Source organism: Ambystoma mexicanum, chromosome 8 (assembly GCF_040938575.1).
Source record: "Ambystoma mexicanum isolate Mex_15411 chromosome 8, UKY_AmexF1_1, whole genome shotgun sequence".
Taxonomy (NCBI): Eukaryota; Metazoa; Chordata; class Amphibia; order Caudata; family Ambystomatidae; genus Ambystoma; species Ambystoma mexicanum.
The window spans coordinates 1,658,903,528-1,658,927,294 of NC_090929.1; the positions used below are offsets into that span (position 1 = coordinate 1,658,903,528).

The 23,767-nt window shown below is 46.7% G+C and overlaps 1 protein-coding gene across 1 annotated transcript in view; it reads right to left on the bottom strand.

Annotated features, from left to right (window-relative positions):
* The window catches only part of EIF3A (eukaryotic translation initiation factor 3 subunit A), an 812,143-nt gene that overhangs the window by 761,959 nt on the left and 26,417 nt on the right, over positions 1-23,767 (bottom strand). Inside the window, exon 2 of the mRNA XM_069611926.1 lies at positions 6,926-7,116. Within this exon, the coding sequence (XP_069468027.1) occupies positions 6,926-7,116 (191 nt within the window). The remainder of the gene's footprint in view (positions 1-6,925; positions 7,117-23,767) is intronic.

A 23,767-nucleotide genomic window follows, 5' to 3' on the forward strand; every position in this document is an offset into this window, starting at 1 on the left:
AGGATTCTTGCAGGTCCAGGATCGGAAGAAGAAAGGCCGGAGCAGACTCGGTGAGCGTTCTGCTGCAGATGCAGAATAACGCGAAGCACGCTTCATCTATCGGGTGTGGTTTAAATAGCCTTGGAGTGATGAGGCGTCTTCTTCCACGGCCCCGCCTAGGTAAGAAAAGAGTGCCAGTTTCCAGAAGAGTTCCAGTGCTGTATCCAGGGAGTGGAGCTGCCCCACCCAGGTAAGAAAGTAGTTCCTGTTTTCAGATGGCTTCTAAGTGGCTGGTAAGTAAGCAGCATGGTCTGCTGCAGGTAAGTCCACCCAAGCATCTTCACACCTATCATGAGCCCGGCGCTTCCAGTGCCGGGACCAATGGTTTTGATGAGCCTGGTGCCACCGGCGCCAGGACAAGGTCCAAAAGGTCCCAGTGGGGACCGGCTGGTGTTTAGAATTAGGGTTAGGGGCCTGCTTCCAAGGACGTTGGGCTGGTCCTGGCTCCTTGGAAGCAGTGATCATGACAAAGGCACTATATAAATGACAACTACGATGCAAGTATGGATGAAAGGGCACAGGGCATAGGATTAATATTCTACTATGATGTGGACCACTGCCGCATGACAATTTCCAGTTTTAACTTTTTGCATGCGCCGGCTGCATGACAAATAACTTACTCTACTGTGAAGAATAAAAAGCTAATTTGTATTCCCTTAAAATCTCATTTACTCAAAGTTAAAAATAGGCAGTCAAATATGCCCACCTCAAAATCTTATCCGGAGAACCAGCTTCTATAGAGCTCTCTGGAAGCATCATGCATACAACACTAGTTATTCTGTGGATGCTCATTTTGTTCTAGCATTTATAAAGAACCTGTGTGTTTATAGGATATCCGAGAGGTAGGAAATAATCTGCCAGATAGTAAAGCATAAAGGAGGACTGGGCATTGGAGCGAGTCAATTGCACTCGCTGTAATGACGGACTCCGAAAACATTGCCCAACCCTTTCATTAGAGCATGAAGTCCAATTGGTCTGGATGACCTTTGCTATCAACGGAGACAAAAAGATGGGTGCTCTGACAACTAGTAGTCATTTTGGGGCTAGGGCACTGGCACCATCATTATATTGTATTTGGTTATTTATATAGCGCTCTTTCCCCACTTGTGTGGGCTCAGTGCGCTTTTCTGGTAGCAACGCCTTCAGTGACCGTAGTCCATGTGGTGGAGAATTCTAAGGGGGTCAGTTTAGGAGATGTGTGTGCCGGTCTAGGAATTAGGTGGCTGGCTAAGCTCGACTAAGCAGCCCTAAGAGAGGCCAGGCACGTGGGTGGGTGCCGTTTGTGGTTTGCGATAGATTGCTATTGTATAGGATGGTAGTCGCTGTATGCTAGTGGCAGAGGTGTTGAGGTAAATTAGGTGTTTCAGTCTGGAAGGCTATGTGTGTTGCTAGATCGGATGTGCTTAGCCATATTCTATCTTGCATGGATGCTTGGCTGAGCCTGTGGCCTATGTCCACACTAGTGGTGTGAGATATACGTACCGTAAGCTGCGACATTGTTCGGCTGGGGCGATATTTGTCCAGGTCTAGAATTGAGATTCCTATACCAATGAGCCTAGGTTTCACAATGTAGCAGGTTTCAGCATGTAGTAAACAAAGATGGGGGCTACACCTATATTTGAGAATCCTGTATAGCAGGAGAGTCCAAATTTCAAATGCAGTAGGATTTGTCATATAATGAACAAGGGAGGCTACACAGATTCGACAATCCTGTATGTGGGAGAGAGGCCTAGGGTTCACAACGCTGTAGGTTTCAGCATACAGTACAGTCGGTTTCAGAAATATAAACAGTCATCGATGGCTCGTTATACCTAGATTTGGGAGTACATTTGTAGTGGGCGATTGCTAGTATTGAGAATTACCTGAGGGAGCAATGCAGGTTAACAGTCGCAGTGATTCCTTAGTGATCGGGGGTGTGTTACCCTGGGCTAATTATCTCAATGTTCATGGTCTATCATTTGGTGCGGAAGGTTGCAGATGTGCCAAAAACGAAAACTGCTGGCTTACCTGGAGTGCTTGTCAGCTGGTAGTGTTGTTGAGCAATTGGAGGTGGTGCGTCAGGTGAAACCACTGCGAGAGCTGCCGGCCCCTGTGTTGCGATTGATGCAGGGGAAATTATTAGTGGTGTGTTCTCGGGGTGCAATGTATTCGTAGAGTATTGGGAAAAGCCAGGTTTTAAGGGCTTTACTGAATTTCAGGTGGTTTTCAGTGTTGCAAATGTTTAAGGATAGGGAATTCCACATGATTGGCGTTTGGACTGAGAAGGAGGAACTGCCAAGCCTAGTGGACCTGTGGGGTGGGATCATTCGGCGAAATGCTGTGCAAAATCTGAGGTTCCTAGAAGGTTGGTAGGGGACAATTTTGTCTCGTAGGAATTCCGGGCAGGTGTTGTGGACATGGCTTTAAAGGTGGTGCGTCGAGCAATAGGGAGCCTGTTGAGTACTCTCAGGGTAGGGGCTGTGTTCTCTGGTGGGCAGATTAATGAGCAGGCGTGCTGCCACGTTTTGGATTCTTTCGAGTTTCCTTAGTTGGGATGCCGGGGCTCCTAGGTAGAGGCAGTTTGCGTAGTAGGCGAGACAGAATGGAGTTGATGGCCTAGAAACGGTGAGGTAGGGGAAAATCCGTCTGAGAATACATAGGCGGAAGAAGCAGGTTTCGGGACACGCTGGGGGGTGTGATGGGTGAGGGATAAATCTGAGTCCAACTCACATCCAAAGTTTACCACATTAGAGGGTGCAGGTGTTTGTCGTAGTGGTTTGGGCCATGGGATTGGTTGGGGGAGGAGTAATTTTACGCAGAGTAGGATTTTGGTTTTCCCAGGGTTGAGGATGAGGTGGTTGGTCGTCATCCAGTGGTCAACATCGGAGAGGCACGATGACAGGTCTGGGCTGCCCGAGCCTTTGGAATTTTGAGGATGATCTTGGTATCTGCGTAGCTGTAGCAGGTAAGGTTGTATGAGCGGATAATTGCGGGAATGGGTTGTATGTAGAAGTTGAAGATTAGGGGTGATGTGGATGCTCCTTGGTCGACACCTTGACATACTGGTTGTGATATGGATGTGAACTGGCCGAGATGCATGATTTGTGACCGATAGAAATAAAGGATGAGATCCATGAAAGGGCTGCACTTTTGATTGCTAGTGTTTGTAGTAGAGTGATCGATGGTATCGAAGGCTGCAGAGAGGTCTAGCAGGATGAGAACCGCGCAGCCGTCCGAGTCAGCGGTTTTTAGGTCGCCCCAGATGGAGACTAGGGAAGATTGTTCCCCTCAGTGGTCTGAAGCCTGATTGCGCTGGGTCTAGCCAAGCTATTTGTAGGCTGCGCAGTCAGTTTGGCGATGAAAAGCATATTGGAAATTGGACAGTAGTTTTGGGGGAGTAGTGGGTCAAGGGTTCGTTTTATGATAACGGCTTTGATGTAGGATGTTTTTAGGGATTTCGGGAAGGATCCTGATGTGAGAGATTAAGGATTGCACGTGCAACGTTACCTGCACACGTCGAGGTTAGTATTTTTTTAGCATTGAGAGTGGGCATGGGTCTTCAGGAGAGCATGACGGGCGGCTGACTACTACAAGCGAGAGGAATTATTGGTGTGTTATGGGAGAGAATGAGTCAAAAGAAATGTGCGAGTGTGGAGGGGGTCAGGCGGGGGGGTTTAGGCGAAGGACTGTGGCCGAGTGGCTGCAAGAGTTTTAGTTTAGCCATTATGGAGGTGTGTCTTTCCTTGGCTGCGTTGTAGAAGTGGGGCGAGAGGGTGTCGCATAAGGCTTTGGAGCTTGGAGTGGACAGGCGTGAGCATGATGGGGATTTTAATTCTGCAATGATTTTATGCAGTTCCTTACTTGGGTTGCTAGCATTTTGGATTCGGTTCCCATCGAATGATTTCTTTCTGATCTGTAAGTTCCGATTGCCCTTGCTACGGCTGTTTTGTTTTGGGCCGACAGTGCGGCTCTCCAGGCCTGTTCCAGACAGTGCTCGAGAGTTATTAGTGGTTTGGAATTGGGGGCAAACCACTTCGGCATTGGTCCAGATCTCTGTGAGGTACACTTTGACGGGGTAAGGGGCGTGAGCATTTGTAAGCCTGGGTTCGAAGGAATCTATTGCTGGGTGGCCTTCCGCGAGGAAGTGAGAGTAGAGGGAGTTGCGGAGTGAGAGCTCCAGGTCTGGAGTGATTACCACTTTGTTCCATAGTGAAAAAGTAGAGGGGAGTTAGTGGTGGTCGTGTGGGGGCTCGGCTGCTGACCACAGTGTTCAGTGGTATGGTGGAACAGTGCCGAGTGATCGGTCCATGACAGAGGGTGCGGTGGCTGGGTAGATGGGTTTGGGGTGCTGAATAATGCGTAGAAGGTGTGGCCTCTCGTGTGGGTGGGAGTGGAGGTGTGGTGTTTCAGGTTGAGTGGTTCTAGACAGTGACATTGTCCGAGTTTGATGGGGAGTGGAACCATATGTTGAAGTCTCCTAGGATGGTGAAAGTTGGGTGTAGGATGAGGTTGGTGGCCAGTGCTTCTGTGAAGTGTGTGTTATAGCAGGGGGGGTCTGTAGGAGTAGGAAGCTGTGTGGGGTTGGAGTTTTACCAGGAGGGATTGGTAGCCTGTGGTGCTGGCGGAGGGGTCCTTGGTGATTAGCTTGAATTGGTATTTGCGTAATATTGCAATCCCCCCTCCCCTTCGTGATCTGTTCCGGACGGTGAGAATGTAACCAGGTGGGAAGGTCTTGTCCGCAATGGGTTCGCAGTCAAAGAACCAGGTCTCTAATGAATAGGATGTCTGGGGTTTCTTCTGTGATGAGGTCATAGATGTGGAGTTTGATTTTGGAAACAGACCTGGCGTTGATGAGGGTGCAAGATATTAGGTGGGATGCCTTTGTGGGTGGGAATAGTGATGGGAGGCAGGGGTGGGGAACAGTGGAGTCTGATGTGGGGCCTGGCAGTGTGGGGGAGTTGGGGGGGGGGGGGGGGGGGGGGGGGAGTAACAAGGTGGGAGGTGGAATGTGGAGATGAGGGAGCTATTGGAATGGGGGGGCAGAGGGGAAGAGCTATGACTGGGATGGGTGAGGTTTTGCTCCTATACTGCAGTGGGAGTGGTTGTCGACTGCCGGAGGATGTGCGCTGATAGGGGGCATTAGGTGCCTGTAGTCTCGCCCTTTCCTAGCGTTATGAGCAGTCAAGGGTGTGGGAGAGAGATTGGGCAGTTCTCTGGTGGTAAGGGTATTGGCTAGAGCTTCTCTTGCTGCACGAAGGCTGGGAAAGTGGGAGTTGGGGTGATGTGTAGTTTGGCGAAAGTGTGAGCGCGAGGTGTCAGGGGTTGGTTGCTGGCATGGATGGAGTGCGATTGGCACATTAGGTGTCTGGCTGCATCCTCTGTTCCGTGGGATAATGTTCTCTAATCAGTCTCTCCATCTTGCCGCTCTTAGTTGTGTAGAGTGGGATCTAACGGTGGGGGAGAGGAAGACAGGTTGCGGGAGGGCGGGGGCAGGGGAAAGGAGGGGAGTGAGGGATGCACATTGATGGTGCGCTGTGTAAGGGGGTTGGGCTGTGTGATGGTGGGGGGTAGGAGTGACTGCAGTGAGTCTCATTGGGCCTAGTGGAGCACCTACGTGTTGCTCTGTTGTGGCCTGCGAGTGCCATGGCACCTAGTTGACTGTTGAGGCCTACGTTTCACAATGCAGTTTGGGTACACGATAGAATTCAACTAGTTTTGAGTACAAGTACAAACACAGCTAGGATTGAGTGTTCCGTATAGTGGGAGAGGCGCCTACGTTCACAATGTAGTTTGAGTACCGGATAATGCACAACTAGATTTAGGGACAGACTAGATTTTAGAGTCCTGTATAGTGGGAGAGAGGCTTGTTTCAAAATGCAGTTTGAGTACAGGATAAAGCACAAGTGAATTTGAGAGTCCTGTATAGTAGGAGAGGCAATCTTAAGGAGACAGGCTTATGCTGTTCAATTGTGTCCAGTCTCTACCCATTCTAGATATAATGTATGTAGGACAAAGATTTAAGTCACCAAGTAATTACTTTTCTGCTTGCATCAATTTCAAATGATACTGAGATGTGTCAGTGTTGTAAGAGCACTGCAATGAAGTCAAACCTCTCCAATCCGCTCTCTGTAAACTCTTACAAGAGGACCTCAACACCAAAGTTTCCTACTTATGTTTGTATGGATATGATACACAAGCAGACAATCAACCACTGTGCTTCAAAGGTCTTGCTACCAAAACAAATACATGCAACACCACAGGATCTGAAGAAAATCCCTATGAATTACTATGGGCATGGCTCTCTCGAATGATATTCATGATACTGCAGTCCACTACTGGGTGGTATGTGTCAGCATCGCCAGAATTCATGCAAGCAACTCGAAACGTGGAAGCGGTTCAGGAGCCTTGTTGCATTCACAAATCTCTGAATCATAAAGCAAAGAAAAAAGAAACGAAAAAAAAAGCAATATGCAACTAAGCAGAACAATCCACATTTACTCAAATGATGGAAAACATTTCTTGGCTGAAAAACATGCCCGGAAAGCATGCTGCACGCAGTGAGACAATGCACTCCTTAACACAAACGCATTTTAAAGCAAAAACAATAAAATGAACTGCCTACATTAAGGAAAATAAGTAGTCAAGGTACAGGCTGATATAGTCTCACATGATCTACTAACAGTTGAAAAGGGCCATCTCATTTAATTAACGCCCATGTATAGCACCTGTAGACTGCACCAAGTAAACAAAAAGGTGTGTGCACAAGGTCTGTTGATTGTACAATAAGGCCAGAGAGTGGGGGCATAGCAGCAAGCATGTAATGCGAAAAGCCCGTTTCAACAGGTATGTTGTCTATACCAACACCTATTACTCTATACCAAAAAATGTTAATTGCTACAGATCGTACCTGCTGGCAAATATTCTTGTACTGGTATAAGCCTTCCTTTGCTAGATGGCTCTTGCGGAGGTCGACGCAGAGCTCCAGGTACTTGAGCATAATAGGCTCGTGTATTTTCTGCCATGTTCGATGCTTTTTACTTTTGATCACGTCGTAAAGAACGTCAAGGGCAGGTTGCTTCTTGCCAACTTCGAGAAATTCTGAAAGCAAAGTGTTAAATAAGTTTAGCTGGAAAATGCAGAAACTGCTTACTGTTTCTTGGGGAGGATTTTGGAGTCAAAGGGGAAATGTCTGCCTTGTTTTGTAATCTTACAACCCCCAACGTTTAACTTTTGTCCCAAATCTGTTCTATAAAATACAGACACACGCCAATCTCTCCGGTCCCAAATATTACGGTTTACGAGGCAGAAAATGTACAGAAGCACAACTTCTCATGTAGGAGTTCAGAATTCACACTGGGTAGTGTTCAATAGGGCCCAAGTGCTAAACTGTTCGGCTCCCATCTGATACACTCGACTGAATTGAGCCGTGATAGTATTTCTAAGAACTCAAGCAAGTCAAGCCCGTTTCGTACAACATAACTGTAAATGTTTTTGATATTTGGCCAGGACGACTAAGTTGCAATCGAATTCTACTGCAAGAAAAAAGTTTTCCGATCAAAAAAAGGCATTTTAAAAGTATCGGCACAACGTATTTTGTGGGCTCCAAGTATATTTGGGTTTATTCTGTTTTTCTACATACTGCGGATGTACCCAAAATAAAGATTTTATTTAAACCCATCTATAAAAAAAAGTAACATTAAAGAAGATCATGCATGTCAGTAACTATGGCTAGATTGTAAATTTAAATAAAGCAAAGAGCATGTCATGACACTGAAGCAAACTGCCAGCTGGCGCTTTACCAATCATAAACAAGCATTGGGAATTCCAACAGTTTGTTGGGCTTTTGTGTAGACATGGGGAAGCCACTTGCCAGGCATAGCCGTAGTGGTATTATTAACTGGCTATTGATGGTAGAACATGCAAAACGATGCGAGTACCTGGGCATCTAATAGCAGTGCAAGGCAAATGCCTAATACTTGAGCACAAGCCAAAAATGTTGCCTTTGCCAATGCAAGTTTTTAACAAGACTTCAGTGAAGGACCAGCATAGTGCATAGAGTGGCTAGAGGAAACCTGGTTAAGACATTTATATACCACCATTGGCAGGTTTACAACTCCAATTAAGCCTTCCACTCTCAGAAGACTGCTATGAGAAAACACTGGCAGGCCCTTCCGAGTACAAAGTTTGATGGTACGGCTTGATTAAAGCGAGCTCAAAGAGTTTTTCCATGAGGCAGTGTTTTGGGCAGGAACCGGCCATAGCGATGAGCATGGCCAGTCAGTGGGTGGGCAAATACCCAAGCACCTACAAGCTGTGTGTCCCTCATATAAAATAGTATAGATGTTGCAAGACACATAATAGCCCAAACTAAAAATGCGGGGTTTGCCTGAATGATAGGCAAGTTGCCGAAAATAAGAGGGTTTCCAAATAGTGTAAACAATCAATGGCAAAGCAGTTTGCTTGCGTTTTTAAGAGTTACATTACACCCGGAACTTGCTTAGCTTAAGCCATTAGCTTTCAGAAGGCTGCAGAGAACGCAGAGCTAAACTCAGATCCCACGGGGATGCGTTTTGGGTAGGGAGGTGCAGGTAGTGGGTGGGAATGGCCATCCGTGGTCAACAGGTGGGAAAATAACCAAACACCAGCCACAGGCTGCATTACTCCACATCTCGCATATCTTAAATTCCCATAACAAAACATTTGCCTTTTAGGCATTGCTTTCAACGCCAACCAAATGCCAAAACTAAAAAGGAATGGATTTTATTGGGTTAGAAAGATCAGTTAGATCGAAGCAAGCTTTCCTTGAAAAGAGAACCCTTGTAACGGACAGTGCCAGTGGATCCAACAATAGTAAGGCTATAGCACCAACATTTTTGGGTTCCACGTTTTACCGACAGTTTTATCGATGGATTTGTTTTACTGAAGGAAATCCATTGAAAACATTTTGGGGATCCCCACAAACCACATTTCCTTGTTATTAACCCCACCCAAACCCCACCCAAACTCCCTTTCCCCATCCATTTTAACGCCTTACCCCACCAGCCCTCCATTATATATTTCGATTTTTTTTGATGGAATCTTTTCGGTAAAAATACCATTTAAAAAAACTGTCAGCACAAGGAAGTCGCACCGATTTTTCAATGCTCATCTTCCCTCCCCTGATCAGAGAATAAGGCTTTAAAAAGTGTCTTAATACTAAAACTGCACAGTATGGGGGCCGTTTAAATGTTAGCCCATAACTCACAGAATGGCCCGCGTTCTAGGTCTATAATGCAATTATTAACTTTATATCAAATCCAGCGTAAAAGGACTTTCTCCGTTGAGGTGGAGAGGGATGAAGGACTACGGACACACGTGGATGGAGAGGAAAGGGACTTTGGCTATTATGTAGCACTGTAAGCACTGGCCAAAAGCCAAAACTATAGGCAGTGAGATGAGCGAGGTGGGGTGTGAGCGACAGCCTGTAAAGGGTGGGTTTTTTTTTTAAACCCACTGACTGCCCATGGCCCACCTCTTCCCCATAACCAACAAAAACCCTGGGCTGTGTGCTTTTAAGGTGATGCCCATTTTTTCCAAGCAATCTTCTAAAAGGTACTAGATTGCTGAAGCAGTAATATAAATGTGTTAAACAAGTGTGCCATCAGCTAATTTATAAGCAATATGTGCCCTTGCTCTGTTCTTTGCACTTAATTTCTATTAAAAACAAGCATTAGTAAAGCAGCCCGCTTTGGCTCTTGTATAGGCATTTACAAGACACTGCTACATGTCCAGGTACTGGAATTACATGGGTGGGCTCCCCACATCTGTTATCACGCTCAAACACGATCACGTGACTGGACTAAGTGAAGCAAAACCCAGAACCAGTGAAAGAAATCTGATATGTAGCATTTCCTTTTAGCACAGCTTTTCAAAAGAGACTTCATCCTTGTGGATTAGGATCTATTTATTCACTGAGCCTCTGTGCATCCAGTTAGTGGCACAGCATAATAGCGATTCTGCAAATGTTGAAATCTCTTGCATCTTCCAATGTGAAATAATAGCTCCGTAACCAAGTGAATAATGAAAAACACTTAAGATATACAGCGAAACAGTATATCACAAAGATTGAGTCAAAGACACATCGTATATTGAACTAATGTGGGATGTCTGTCCATTTATCCGGACTACGAAACAGTGATTCCAAGAGTGGATCAATACTTGTCTAGGCTGACAAAGTTGAATCAAATTGCAGGTTTACGTCAAGAATCCAATACAATTTCATTGTTTTTGGAGGCATGGTATTGTTTTGTGCCTGCCCCCATTAACCGTACCGCAACGGCTGCTAGCCCGTCTGTTCGGTTTCAGAGGCTGTCTATGGCTTGACCGTTGCCTTCTTTTCAATTTCTTTGGGCGGGGGGGGGGGGTCCGAGGGGGGCCTGCATAGAGACAAATGATCGTATGTTTCTATGAAGAATTTTAATTATATAAATTGCTAAAAAGGTGGGAATGGCTAAGACGGAGAAGCAAACGGACATCTGGTGCCATTTCATGTTAAGGGGACAGAATAGTAAACCTCATCAGGTGCCTGGATCTGGTGGGCAATTTAGTCTGTAGCAGGCAAAACCTACATTTGGAACAAAACGTGATATGTATGCGACTACGTATGCAGAAAGAATCAATACGGGCATGTTCTTAGGGCCATAGTGGCAAAACTACTCAGCCACTTAATATTGGCGTTCTTACCCGTGTTAGGTCTTGAAGGCGGTGTCAGTTACGACACTTCAGGGGGGTGGGTGGAGGGGGGGGGGGGTCCTGTCACCTCTGTAGTGTTTGGCGCTCCAGGAGGTGGCTTGGCCCGCGAGGCGTGTCATTAATTTATACACACACACACACATGTATAATCTGCGTTCTTCCAGGCCATGCAAGGACTTAAGAAACAAATGGTCTCTTGGCGCGAGACTTCGCCTGTCCGTCTCTGCTCTGATGCTGTCTGGCAAGTGGGGCTGTGTCAAAGACAAATAGATCGAGCATGTGATTATGCCTTAATGAAAATGCGTGGGGCGGTCTGTGTGCAACAGTGTATACTGGGGAGGTACAATCTGCTTACCACAGAGTAGCTAATTTAGTCTGGGATCGGTTGATAAATCCTATGGCGCTCGTGGCTTAGTCAGGCTGAAAGAGGGAATGCAGCATGCATCGATTAAATAGGAGTTTGTTTATCCGGCGCCAAGTGGTTGCCGAGGTAGCCGCATGGGAGCCTGCCCTCACAGATTGGTTGTCCATGCATGCAGCGGTGCTGCGTCATGGCGCTGTGGCTGCGGTGTCTATGCAGAAGGCGAGTCTCAGATAGTGGGTTGCTGGGTAACCTCCGACGTTGTCCCTGGGCGTGAACAAGCCAGAGTCAAGCGCAATTACAGTGTGGCTGTCCTCTGTTGTGCCAGGTCAAGCCCCATGTTTTTACATCGTAGGGCCCACAAGAGTGAAGACTGGACCTATGGGGTATATCCATGTCTGACAGCATTGTGAATTTCTGGATTTGTCTTAATGAGGGACTTTCTATGGTGGTCGGTCTCCGGTACGTGGATCCAGCCCTTAGTTGTCATGAGCAAGACAAACTATGCCCTTTAGCAGGGAAGGTGTTGTCAATTCGTGCAGTCATATTACATTATGTGCCTCATTGAGGCGTTCCCTTTGCATTTCCAATTTGTGAATCCACCACCCTTCTTTATGGTTAAGTGATGCATTTGTGTTGGGTGTGTGGTTAACCACCTCAAGTACCCAACAGCGCATATCATCCTGCAAGTGACTGGTGTACGAAGTAGGGGTCCATCGGGGTTGTCAATGTCCTGCACCTAATCTTGGATTGGTGCACCACAATCCTTTTGTGGACTGGCCTAGTTGTTTGGCCCACATACCTAAAGCACATTGGCATTGCACGCAATATAGCACGTTGGCTGTTTTACAGTTTGAAAGGTGCTTGAAATGCTACATCCTGCCCCCGTATATCAAAATTTTGCTTTGCTTGTAAAACTGCATATGTTGCATGTACCACATGGTAAATGCCCCATTATTGGTCTCGTACTCCACAATGTGCGCCTGCTGCAGAAGCACGAGTTGGTTTTGTAGTCCTTTAATTCTTAGATCTTTTCACTGCCATTAAGGGAAAAGGTTCGCTAGGTAGGGATGTCTGTACCAGTGGCCAGAATTATTTCATCATGACCTTGATCTTTGTGGTCTGGCAATTGCAGGTATCTACACATACCAGTGTCTTCTGGTGTTTTTTCACTTTAGTTGTGAGCAAAAGCTCTTGCGGGATGTATCTGGCACGCTTGTGTGCGTCTTACAACTTGCTTGGGGTATCCCCTGGCTCTTAGTCTCATCAAGTTTGTACGCTTGCTTGCTAGTTTGCTATTGTAGAGCAGTTGCATCGTATGTGTAGATACTGGGCCAACAGTAATTGTTCCTCAGGGTGGTGGCTCGATTAGTGTAGCAGGGTAACCAGATCATTTTTTTTTTTTTTTTTTTTTTTTTTACACACTGCACTGTAGGGTATTGTGATCACACCATATTGTTAGATCTAGAAAGTTGGTCTATTCGTTCCAGGACATTGTGAACTGAATACTAGAGTTCCTAGTGTTTAGCCATTGTGGGAATTCAAGGTTCTCTGGGGATGCATGCCATATGAAGTTCACATCAACGATGCATCTATTCCACTTATATATCTGGTCATAGAGTGGGTTGGTAGGGTTCATGGCGTTCTGTGTTTGAAATTGGGCCATGTATATGATTGCTAAGTAAGGTGCAAAAGCAGCACCCATTGCGGTCCCTCTTGTTTGAAGGTAGAAGGTTGTCTCGAACATGAAGAAATTCTTGGTTAGGGCTATGGCGAGAAGCTGTATGATGAAGTCGGTGGGGACTTTAGGTATCCTGGGTGTTTAGTTCTTCCCTTGGGCACGCCATTGCTGTATGCTGTGAGATGCTGGTATACAGAGCTTGGATGTCCATTGCAACAAGACCCACCGCTGACTGGTCAATGATGGTGCCCTCCATGCTCTCAGGTGTGTTTCTGTTAATTGGTTTAGGGGCTTAAAAATGCAATCTATGAATTTGCACACTGGTTCAAGAATAGACCCACCTTCTGAGATTATCGGTCGACAAGGTGGATTTGTTGAGCTTGTGTATTTTAGAGATGGCATACATAGTCAGTGTGCATCTTTCACAGGTGCTCAGATAGGCATACTCCTGTTCAGTTATCCATTCATTGGCCAATCCCACACTTAATACATCAGTTAAATATTGTCTTACCTCTGGTGTGGGATCTTTTTTCAGTTTGATAGTTGTCATCTAGGTCAGTCACCATTTTACGATATTGATTAGTCCCAGGAGTAAGCCTCCACCCTTGTCGGCTGGTTTGATTACCACCTCGCTGTTCACGAGTAGGGATGCGAGTGCTGCCCTCTTGGTTGGTCAGATTATTTCGAGCTGTAGGTTTGCGTCTGTAATTTGAGCACTCCCTGTGGCACACATCATTCAAGTTAAAGTTGATTTTGCTCCGAGTCTGCCGTTTTCAATGTGGTCCTGATTCGGTCCGTCTTGAAAAAATATTTTTAGCCTCATACTTCTGGAAATACGAAGTTTTTTTAGCTCGAGGTTGTACAAGTCAGTGGTGGTTTTTGGTACCAAGGACATTTAAAAGTGATAACTCCTCCTTACTCAGATCTGTGGATGTGAGATTGAACACTGGGAGGGTTAGTTGTACATGGCCCATCTCCTTTGTCGACGTGATCGTTGGTATCTGGGGCCTTGGGGGCAGCTGTTGCCAAAGTTTTCTGAACCCCAGAACTCTGGGGTCCACCCAGTCCTAAAAAGACAACACCCACCTGCCTCTGGGTTGTTCATAAGGTTCTGTGTACTAACACCATTTGCCAAGTGTTGCCATTTTATGGTCAGGTAGTACCTTTAGGGCAGGACCAGGAAAACGCTTTGTCCATGCTTCTTAATACAATTAGCCCTCACTGGTAGATGTTGCAACCTGGGAATGCCAACCTGCCAACCTCGCTACGCTCAGGACATAAACGTGTGTGCTGATCTGTTAAGTGGGTGTACAGCCCACTAGGAAGTAGGTTATCACCTACAGAACATACCAGATCCAAAGAGCAAGCAAAGAAGATTGTGGCAAGGTGTTTAACTCAAACTACCACACTTCAGCTACGGGGGCAGGGATTGGACACAGACAATGGAGGCCTGTTTTTCATCACCCCTGTAATGAGTTTCTCTGAAATGGGTGGGCTGAGAGTAGGCAAAGGAAATTCTGTTTATATAGGCAGTACTTACAGAGCAACTTAATAACCAAAAGTACTATTCTATAAATGACTTGCAAAAAAACTGCATATTCTTGAATGCAAATTGACCACTGTGGAGGTGGAGCGAGGGGAACCTCATGGGTCACATGGCTCAGAGCAAAGTTGCAATGGTGAATGTCAAGAGCAGGTAGGAAAAAGCTAAAGGTACATTGTCTGCGGTGAGGAATCAAGAGGCCCTTAATAGAAAAGAAAAAAAGAATGGTGTGGGCCAAAAAAAATTTAGAGGCTACTTAGGTTAGAACGCTTTGAATATAACTCAGAAAGGACCAAGGTGCTAGGCCTTCTGGTCTAGGTGGAAGGTGATCTCAATGCCTGCATGAAAGATTTTAACGCGAGAAATGCCCCCAGACATTCCCAGCCAACAGAGGCTTTAAATACCTATACACTGGTGGGGAGAATACATGGCGGTTTTCAGGGGAATGGAGTAACATATCATGGCGGTCTTAAACTTTGACCCAAGTGGGGGCATACTGGGCATTGTGGCCATATAAATATAATGTACTGGAGGGTCTTGCGGTTGCCACATTTAAACAAAGAAAATGGATTACTGTCAGAAAACATTTGAGCAAGTCTATTATGGCATCAGTACTAGATCCAGCAAGGAATAGTGGTGAAAACTATCTAAGACCTTCATTGGGGGCATCTAATAATTTTTTGGGAAAGCCTGGAGGGCAGAGTAGGTAGCTAGGGATCTGCAATATGATCTTTAAAAGAATGCGAGTTAAATATAGCCAACTCTATCCTACTGGGTGGGACAATGGTTTGCATGCAAGGATTGTGGGTATTTTTTTTGTTTTACATTAGACGGCCAAGTTCTCACAGATTAGATTGGGACATTTATCCTGACCCTACTTCTGCCCCACCTCATCTTGGCAACCTTCAGCGATGAAACTGAAATAGGGATTCTAAATACGGGAATGAAATTAAGATTGGCTAAACACGAGTTAAAGGAGCTCCTGGGTATCCAGCATTAACCACAGGGAACAAGGAGCTAGAGCATAGTTTTCCACAAATTGAACTTCCAGATGAAAACATACAGGTTTGCCCATTATTTATGACCCCTTGTGCATTAAAAGGCATATTTTTCCCAAATGCACAGAGGTAAATTCACACAAGTGTGTTTGGCATCAGGGATTGCATGGCCACCTGTGATGTGAGGACGACACGACTAAGTGAGCTCCCCACCTGATCCTGGCCAACTCGAACCAGAGTGCGTGCAAAATGACTAAATATCCCAGGAAATGAGACGAATGAGGTAACTGGCAGTTCATACTGACCAGCAAAGTGCAAGCCTTGAGAGCGTACCCAAGGAGAAATCGGTGGAGACCGAGGGGACGTGCCTACAAAATGGCAGCCATGACTTGCAAAGGAGAGAGACGGCTTGGGAACACCTCAACAGGCGCTTGGCATCTCTGTAGAACCCCACCGAAGCCACGGCGGATCAAGACAGGAGCTCAAGCGCAGGAGACCAGCTGGTAAGAACAAAAAGGCAGCTCTGATAGTGTGCAGCCGAGGCAGGGTCCCTACCCTACAGCGAGCTCATGGGGCTCAGGACAGCAGACCAGCAAGAAGTCGAATTAGCGTGCATCTGCCACAGCATGTAGAGTCAATACACACACGGAGGTAGCTGGTGCGCTCTCTCCCCCACTCCCGGCCCCCCCCCCCCAATACATCGAGCCTGGGAACTTGGACTCACACCTTTTTGATTAACTAAGAGCACTCCTCAGTACTCTGCCACCAAATCCTGGGATGCTTCAGGAACCGCTGGTGGCTAAGCCTCTACGGATCACCACCGGTGGGCACTATGTTACAAGTTATGTCAGAGTTTCAGTACTAGTTACAGTTTAGTTATATCACGATCCTTTCAGCGACATAGGAATGAACGCAACCGGATTCAAATGGGTCAACATTACGAACAGCGACAACAAAGCCGGCCTCCCGGGAAAACACAGAAAAAAGTGTCAGACTGGAAGGGTGCAACTAATACCCATTTGATGGAGCACTTACCCACCCCAAGATAAGACCTATTAATAACCTGAAAGGCCCTCCTGGGAGAGACCAAGGTACAGAACTGGTACTCCTACTCAGATGACTGATACCCTCAAGATAGCCACGTTGAAAAACCTAATATGACAGAATCAGAATACACATAAAGATGAACAAAAATTAGAAGGGTCGGATCGAGCAGCGACGAATGCAGAAGAAACTATCAAAGTGCTTGGGCAACAGTGCCGTGACCACTGGGAGAGACTAGGCAACTTCAGCTATGCAAACTACTCTGAGAAATTACATGGGCAAGGTGACTTCTTGCTTGGTCAGACGCCAAGCTACAAGAGACGCGGTAGTAGAAATAGATGAATGCGAGGACCGCTGGAGATCACAGAAAAAGATAAATAACACTTTTAGGAACTTAAGACATCTGTCACCAGAGAGGCAGAAATTATAGAAACTTTAGAAGACAAAGGCCTTCCGTAGTGACGGGGGGAACAAACAGGTGCTAGATGCAACACTCACCATAGAAGAGAAGTAGGCGATCATTACCCGCACTGCCAACAGGAAAACCCCAGGAAGTGACCGTCTCCCGGCAGAGTTTTATAGAGACTACACAGAACTAATCGCCCCATAATTACTCCTAGTTCTCCAAGAAGCATATGAGAAAGGGAACCTACCTGGTACTATGGAGCAAGCGATCATTCTCCCCATACTAAAGCCTGGTACAGACAAAAGATTATGCAACTCCTACAGACCAACAGCTTTGCCTACTAAGGATACTAAAAAATCCTCACGGTCATACTAGCAGAGACTTTAAAAAGTGGCTGTGACACTACACTACACCCAGACAGGCTATGTCCCAGACAGAAGGACTACAGAAAATCTGAGGCGACTACAGGCGGTAATAGTTAGAAAACGCAACAGACCCAAGGGCTGTGCGGTAGCAGCACTCGATGCCATTAAAACATTTGATTCGGCCAGGGGGCAAGAATGCTTGCATCTCTGGACCATTACGGCATAGGGAGCCGGTTCATGAGATGGATTTGGATGCTTTATTCTAACCCTTCTGCGAGGATGAGCAATGAGAAGCACAGTTCAGATCCATTCCTAATCCATAGAGGTTTTGAGGCAGGGCTGTCTTTCACCCTGGCACTAGAACCCCTAGCAATATATAGGAGGAAGACACTCAGAAGCACAGGGCTCCATGTAGACGGGTCACTACACGTGATATCACTCTACGCAGATGACATCCTGCTATACATAAAACAGCCGGAAGAAAAATCGAGACATACCTAGAAGTACTAGGGAAATTCGCAAGGCTATCAGGAATCTCGATCAGTAAAAAGATACCCTGCCTATTCCCCCCCTTACCGGGGTGGACAGGGGTGAGGAAGCTAGGCTCCCACGATTAGGCCCTCAATGGAGAGATCACACATTTTGCTATCTGGGAATAAACCTACATCATGATATCAAAGATACTCCGAACACAATAAAAGCGAAAAGAGGACTAGAAGCCTCAATTAAATTCTGGGAGAAACTGCCAGTCTCAATGATGGGCAGAATCTCTGTTGAAAATGGTAGCCCTCTCCTGCTTACTTACCATTTTATTAATGTCCCATATCACATACCACGAGCCTTCTTCAGAGAGTTAAACTCGACTGAGTAGTTTCATATGGGAAGGAGGTAGAAAGAGTGGCAATAGAAGTCCTATGCAAAGACTACCCAGGAGGCGTGCACCTTCCACACTTTGAACTCTTCTATAGCTCCAGCACGTAGCCCGATGGCTGGCAAATCATAACATATAACATATCAGACTAACACGTGCCCTGAAAAACACCTGGCCGTCCTCTAGACCCAGAAAATTAAAACCCGGTTTTAGGACTGCTATGACGTTTATTAGGGAGGAGACATGGTCTCTAATATACCAGACTCTCTTAGAAGCAATACCCAAAGACTTAAACAGGGGCAAAACAGCCATGGGAAGTGGGGATGTCACAGAAGACTAGTCGTACAAAGCAATGCTATACCCCAAAAGAGTCTCGAGGAACACTAGGCTGAAACTGACCCATTTCGACACATTACACAGGGGTACACGACACATCAAAATATCCCAATTTCCCGGAGCAGAAATAAAGAGCTGCCCAAGATGTGGGGGAACAAAAGCAAATACGGGACATATGCGATTGCGAGCGGAATCAAGGGCCAGGAATGGACAGCAGAGGCATACCTTTTGGGGATATACAAGTACCCCAATAAAGAGTAATGAGGAGAATGACCAATCTCGCATGGACACTGGCCAAAAGGAGAATAGCGATGGCATGGAAGACCACAGAGGGACCGAGTATAGATGTGTGGTGCAAGGATTTGAAATGATGTTCCATGGCAGAGGCAGCATTATGGTACGAGGCACTTGGATCTGGTAGAAGAGAAAGCTCGGAAGATAAAATAACCTGGAATGCATTGGTACAAGAACTCATTCACTTCACCAGACAAACCCCCCTGAAACCAGCTACTTTTGACTAAATGCACATAGCTGATCACCAAAAAATAAATAAATAAAACAAAAAAAAAAAAGGCACACTCACCCTAGGAGACTACAAAGACCCAAAAGATTATCACTCCTGCGAAAAATGTACCGTGCTTATTGCTAATGTTTGAATTGGGGTTAGGGAGCAAGTTGGGAGGAGGGGAGACTAGAGATGTTTAATATGCAAAGACTGGAGATTGACAATGCAAATATCGAGATAGATTATATATATATATTTTTAAAGTATGTTTGGCATCAGTGGGCTGTAGATGTCAAGCTAACCAGGCTATGCTAGGAAACAAGCAGGAGCTAATTCGCTCCCAGCCCCCCTAAGTTTTGGAACCCTGCAAATGAAAACCGATCAGTGTTGCACAAATATGCACACTTATGCACGCTATGCAAGGCTTTCTGTTAACTCTTTTCTGAGAAAAATTGTGGTTTGTTGGGTGGTCGGGAACTACAGCTAGACTATTAGCCATTTTTAGTTACTTTCTTAATGGCTCTAGGAACTACTTCCCAGGTTCCCGCGTGCAGAGTTGCTCAGATGAATCCCTTTCTCAAATGGGTCCATCAAATATTTCCTCCCATTTCTCTACATCATTCTGTGGCCTTCTCGCAGATCGCTTTGCCCAACGGAGGTGGCTCACAACCCTTGTTCCACTTGCCATTCCTCTCCGGAGAGAGTTTCTTCTTGCAGATACCTCCAGGCAAGGGAAGTCATCGGCTCGGCATTGCTCAGATGTCAGGCGTTCCAAAGTCACATCCCTCAGCAGTCTCACTACACTACCCTTGTGGTCTCCTCCAATTTGCTCGTTAGGGAGATTTTTCCACAACCGTCTGATGAGGGATGTGTGGAAACCCATCGTAGTTGTAAACACGGTTCCAGCCAAAAGCAACAACATTTTATTAAAAAATTAATCCCCCAAAAAAGAATCACTTCAATGGCACAGCAGTCTGGATTGTCTCGGGGGGAAAGCAGAATGCCAGTAGGTACAGCGAGGGTGTGGCGAGAAAAAGACGCACGGTCAAGCCACACTTCATAAGATTCGTGACACCTGGAGGGCCATAAATGTCCTGAACGTCCCACCTAGCCCACTGTCGTGCACCACTGGCATAAGCCATCAAAATGTTTATTCGCCTGGTAAGTCAGAGATAAAGAATGACAGTCTGATTTTAATTATGCTGTTAGAGCCAACAGGTTCGTTCGGCAGGATCTACTTGCATGCCTGTGTCCGTTAGCTCTGAAATTAAAGTACCTCACCCAAAGAGGCAGATTAGGGATTTATTTTTTCCTCCAAGCACCAGAAACAAGAACTAACCTAAAGCCTAGAAGAACTTTGAAGCAGTCTTAAAAGTGGCTATTGTACTGCACAAAATATCCACACAAAAAAAACAAAAAATAAAATGCATGCGAGAGGTACTCAGCTCATGAAAAATGGCCAAAACACCCAAAGGATACCATTAAATGTAAGCTGGTAAACAGACTCTTAAAACCCTATTTTGACCCAATTCGTGTGCTGCCCTCTTAATGAGACAACGTAGCTGCATTTGAGGTTGAAAAGGGTAGACTGGCATGTATAACGCACTCGCAAGAGTCCAGTGTCAGCTGAAGAGAAAAAGTGCTTCCCACAGCACAAAACTCATCTCTGAAGTTCAGAGCATGCCTCAAGAACTTCCTTTAAGCCTGGTGCAGAGGTTTGCATCCCGAGGATCCACAAAAGAAAACCTAGAAGTATCCATAATTCTAAGCCGATTTCCTATCTAGAGGATAACAAGCTACTTTCTTACCTGGTAACGTTCTTTCCTTGGGATGTTCCTCCGACGTATTCCACATCTATGACAGGTAATCACCACAGCTGTGCTGCTTCAGTAAATTTTTCGGCGTCTGCGTTGATGACGTCAAAACGCTCTCCCTCGAGAGCCTCAGTCGAGCCGACGTCACCGGATATTATAAGTAGGACGCACAACGCCCTTAGCCTCAGTTGTAGTGTTTTCCCCAGAACATGTGGCACCAATCTTCTGCCAGTATGACTACAGAAAGCCTTGCGGAAACGCAAGCTGAAATTGCATAAGAAATTCTGTAGAAGGGCAGGCTGGGAGGGTGCAATGTGGAATACATCAGAGGAAAATCCCATCGGAAGAACGTTACCCGGTAAGAAAGTAACTTGTTCTTCGAAGGGATTGCGTCCTCAGACGTATTCCACATCTATGACAGACTCTCAAAGCAGTACCAACGTATGGAGGTGGGGAAAAAAAATTAGAATTTTAGAATGCCCAATTAAATTGCAGAATAGAGGACCGCCTTGCCAAAGGCCAAATCTTGCCCATGGACAGAATCCAGGGAGTAGTGTTATACAAAAGTATGGACAGAGGCCCATGTGGCTGCTTCACAAATGTAACGAATGGGAACACCCCTCTGCAGAGCAGTAGAGGCAGCCACACCCCTAGTAGAATGAGCCTGTAAGCCTACGGAAGGGGGGGTCCTTACCCACCAAACGATAACATTCAGAGATTGTCAAGATAAGCCATCTGGACAAGGTCTGCTTAGTTAACAGCTTGACCTAAACGGCTTCCAGCGTATCCTACAAATAGCTGATCGTCCACTCTGATCCGGGATATGCATGAGATGTAGAAACTTAAAGCTCTCCTAGGATCCAACCTACGGAGACTCTCCTCTTCCTTACCAGGATGCGGAGGAGGAAAAAATGCCCGAATAACCACCTTCTGGCTCAAATGAAATTCCGACAACCTCTGGAAGAAAAGGACGAACCCCAAGGACAACCCTGTCCTTGGGTAACACCGTAAAAGGTGGCTTGGCGGAAAGTGCCTGTAACTCACTCTGCGGTAACCGCAACAAAAAAATACAGTCTTAAAAGACAGTCTCAATGGACAAGAGTGCAAGGGCTCAAACAGAGCTCCATTAGGAACTTTAGAACCAAGTTCAAATCCCAACCGGGCACCTGGAAAGGTGATGGTGGAAACACTAGTTAGCCCCTTCAGAAACTGAGAAATCAAAGGAATCTTAAAATAAGGAACACTCCTCAGACGAGCGCTTAAATATGGACAGCGCCGCCAGGTAACCCTTAATGGTACCCACTTGCAGGCTCTTGTGGGCTAACGAAAGCAAAAAAGACAACCACAGGAATGGCACATGAAAAAAGGATCCACATTCTTTACCCTGCACCAGTCGCAGAACTTTCTGCAACGGTACAGGGACTTTGTTGCGGGCCTTCTGGCTGAAAGCAACACCTCCATCACGTCTTCAGGGAGGGCCCAATCCTTATACCTCAAATTTTCAGAAGCCAAGCATGAAGGTTGAGAGACTTGACCTCCGGGTGGAGAACCCGACCCCCTCCCTTCAGAGCAGATCGTCTCGATAGGGAAGACGGCGTGGAGGGCAGATGGACATGTCGAGAAGGTCCGGTTACCACGCTCTCCTGGCCCATGCCGGAGTAATGAGATCATTCAGGAACCGAACCTCCGTAACCTCCGCAACACTTACGGAATGACGGGGACTGGAGGAAACTCGTACAGCAGTGGGGAGGACCACTCCACTATGAAAGCGTTCCCCTAAGGCTCCTTTTGGAGGAAATTCCCGGGAGCAGAATCTTTTGCACTTCCGGTTGACACTGGTGGCGAAGAGATCCACTTGTGGGGTCCCCCAAAGGGCGAAGATCTCCAATAGAACTTCCTGAGCCAGCTCCCACTCGTGAGAGACTGCTCTGCCTGCTCAGAGCGTTTGCCGCCTCGTTTTCGTCTCCGGCCAGATGAGCTTCCGAGATCGAAATTTCCTGCTGGATGGCCCAGAACCAGAGCTGCATCGCCTCTGCACAATGGGAGAGACCCTGACCCCCCCTTTTTTGTTGAGGTAGTGCATGGCCACTGTATTGTCCATTAGAATCAGGACATTCTTCCCCCACACAGATGGCAGAAAAGCCTTCAGGGCTAGCCTGACGGCCCTCAGCTCCAACGGATTGATATGGAGTCTGGACTCCAACGTAGACCAACGACCGCTGACTCAACTCGTTGGCATGAGCTCCCCATCCCGTGGAGGGATGTGTCTGTCACGATCGTTACCTCCGGCCAGTGTAGCCAAAATGGAGCGCCCCCCCCCCTTCATCAGATTGCCTTCGACAGCTCACCACAGAAGATCCTGGGCGACCGAGGGCGGCACCTGAACGGGATCCGACATACTGCCGGAGGACTGACCACTGCATCTTGAGAGCCCACTGCAAAGATCTCATCTGCAGCCTGGCCTCTGGCACCAGGAGAATGCAGGATGCCATGAGGCCGAGCAACCTCAAGAACTCGAATGTCGGGAGACTCTGGGCATGTTGAAACTTGTGCACCAGCTGCAGAATGTGACAAGCCCTCACCTGGGGAGGCGAACAGCCCCAGGGATGTGTCTAGCACTGCTCCCATGTACTGGAGCCGCTGGGTAGGTGTCAAGTGGGACTTTAAGTTGAGGGAGAAGCCCAGCTTGTAAAGGGAGTGGCAGATGACAATCCAGGACTTGCTCGGGAGAGCGTGCCCTGATCAACCAATCGTTCAGGTAGGGCTAGATGTGAATCCCCCTTTCCTGAGATACGCTGCCACCACCACCATTAGCTCGGTGAAGACCTTCGGGCGGAGGTAAATTCGAACAGCAGGACCCGAAACTGAAAATACGAGTCGCCAACCGCGAACCTCAGGTACTTCCTGTGCTTGGGATGAATCGGCACATGAACGTAAGCATCCTTGAGGTCTAGAAATACCAACCAGTCCTGAAGTTGAAAGGCCTGGAGGACTTGAGAAAGAGTAACCATCTTGAACTTGTCCTTCCTGAGGAGCTTGTTCAAAGCACGCAAGTCCATGATGGGTCTCACCTCCCCTGCCTTTTCGGGATCAA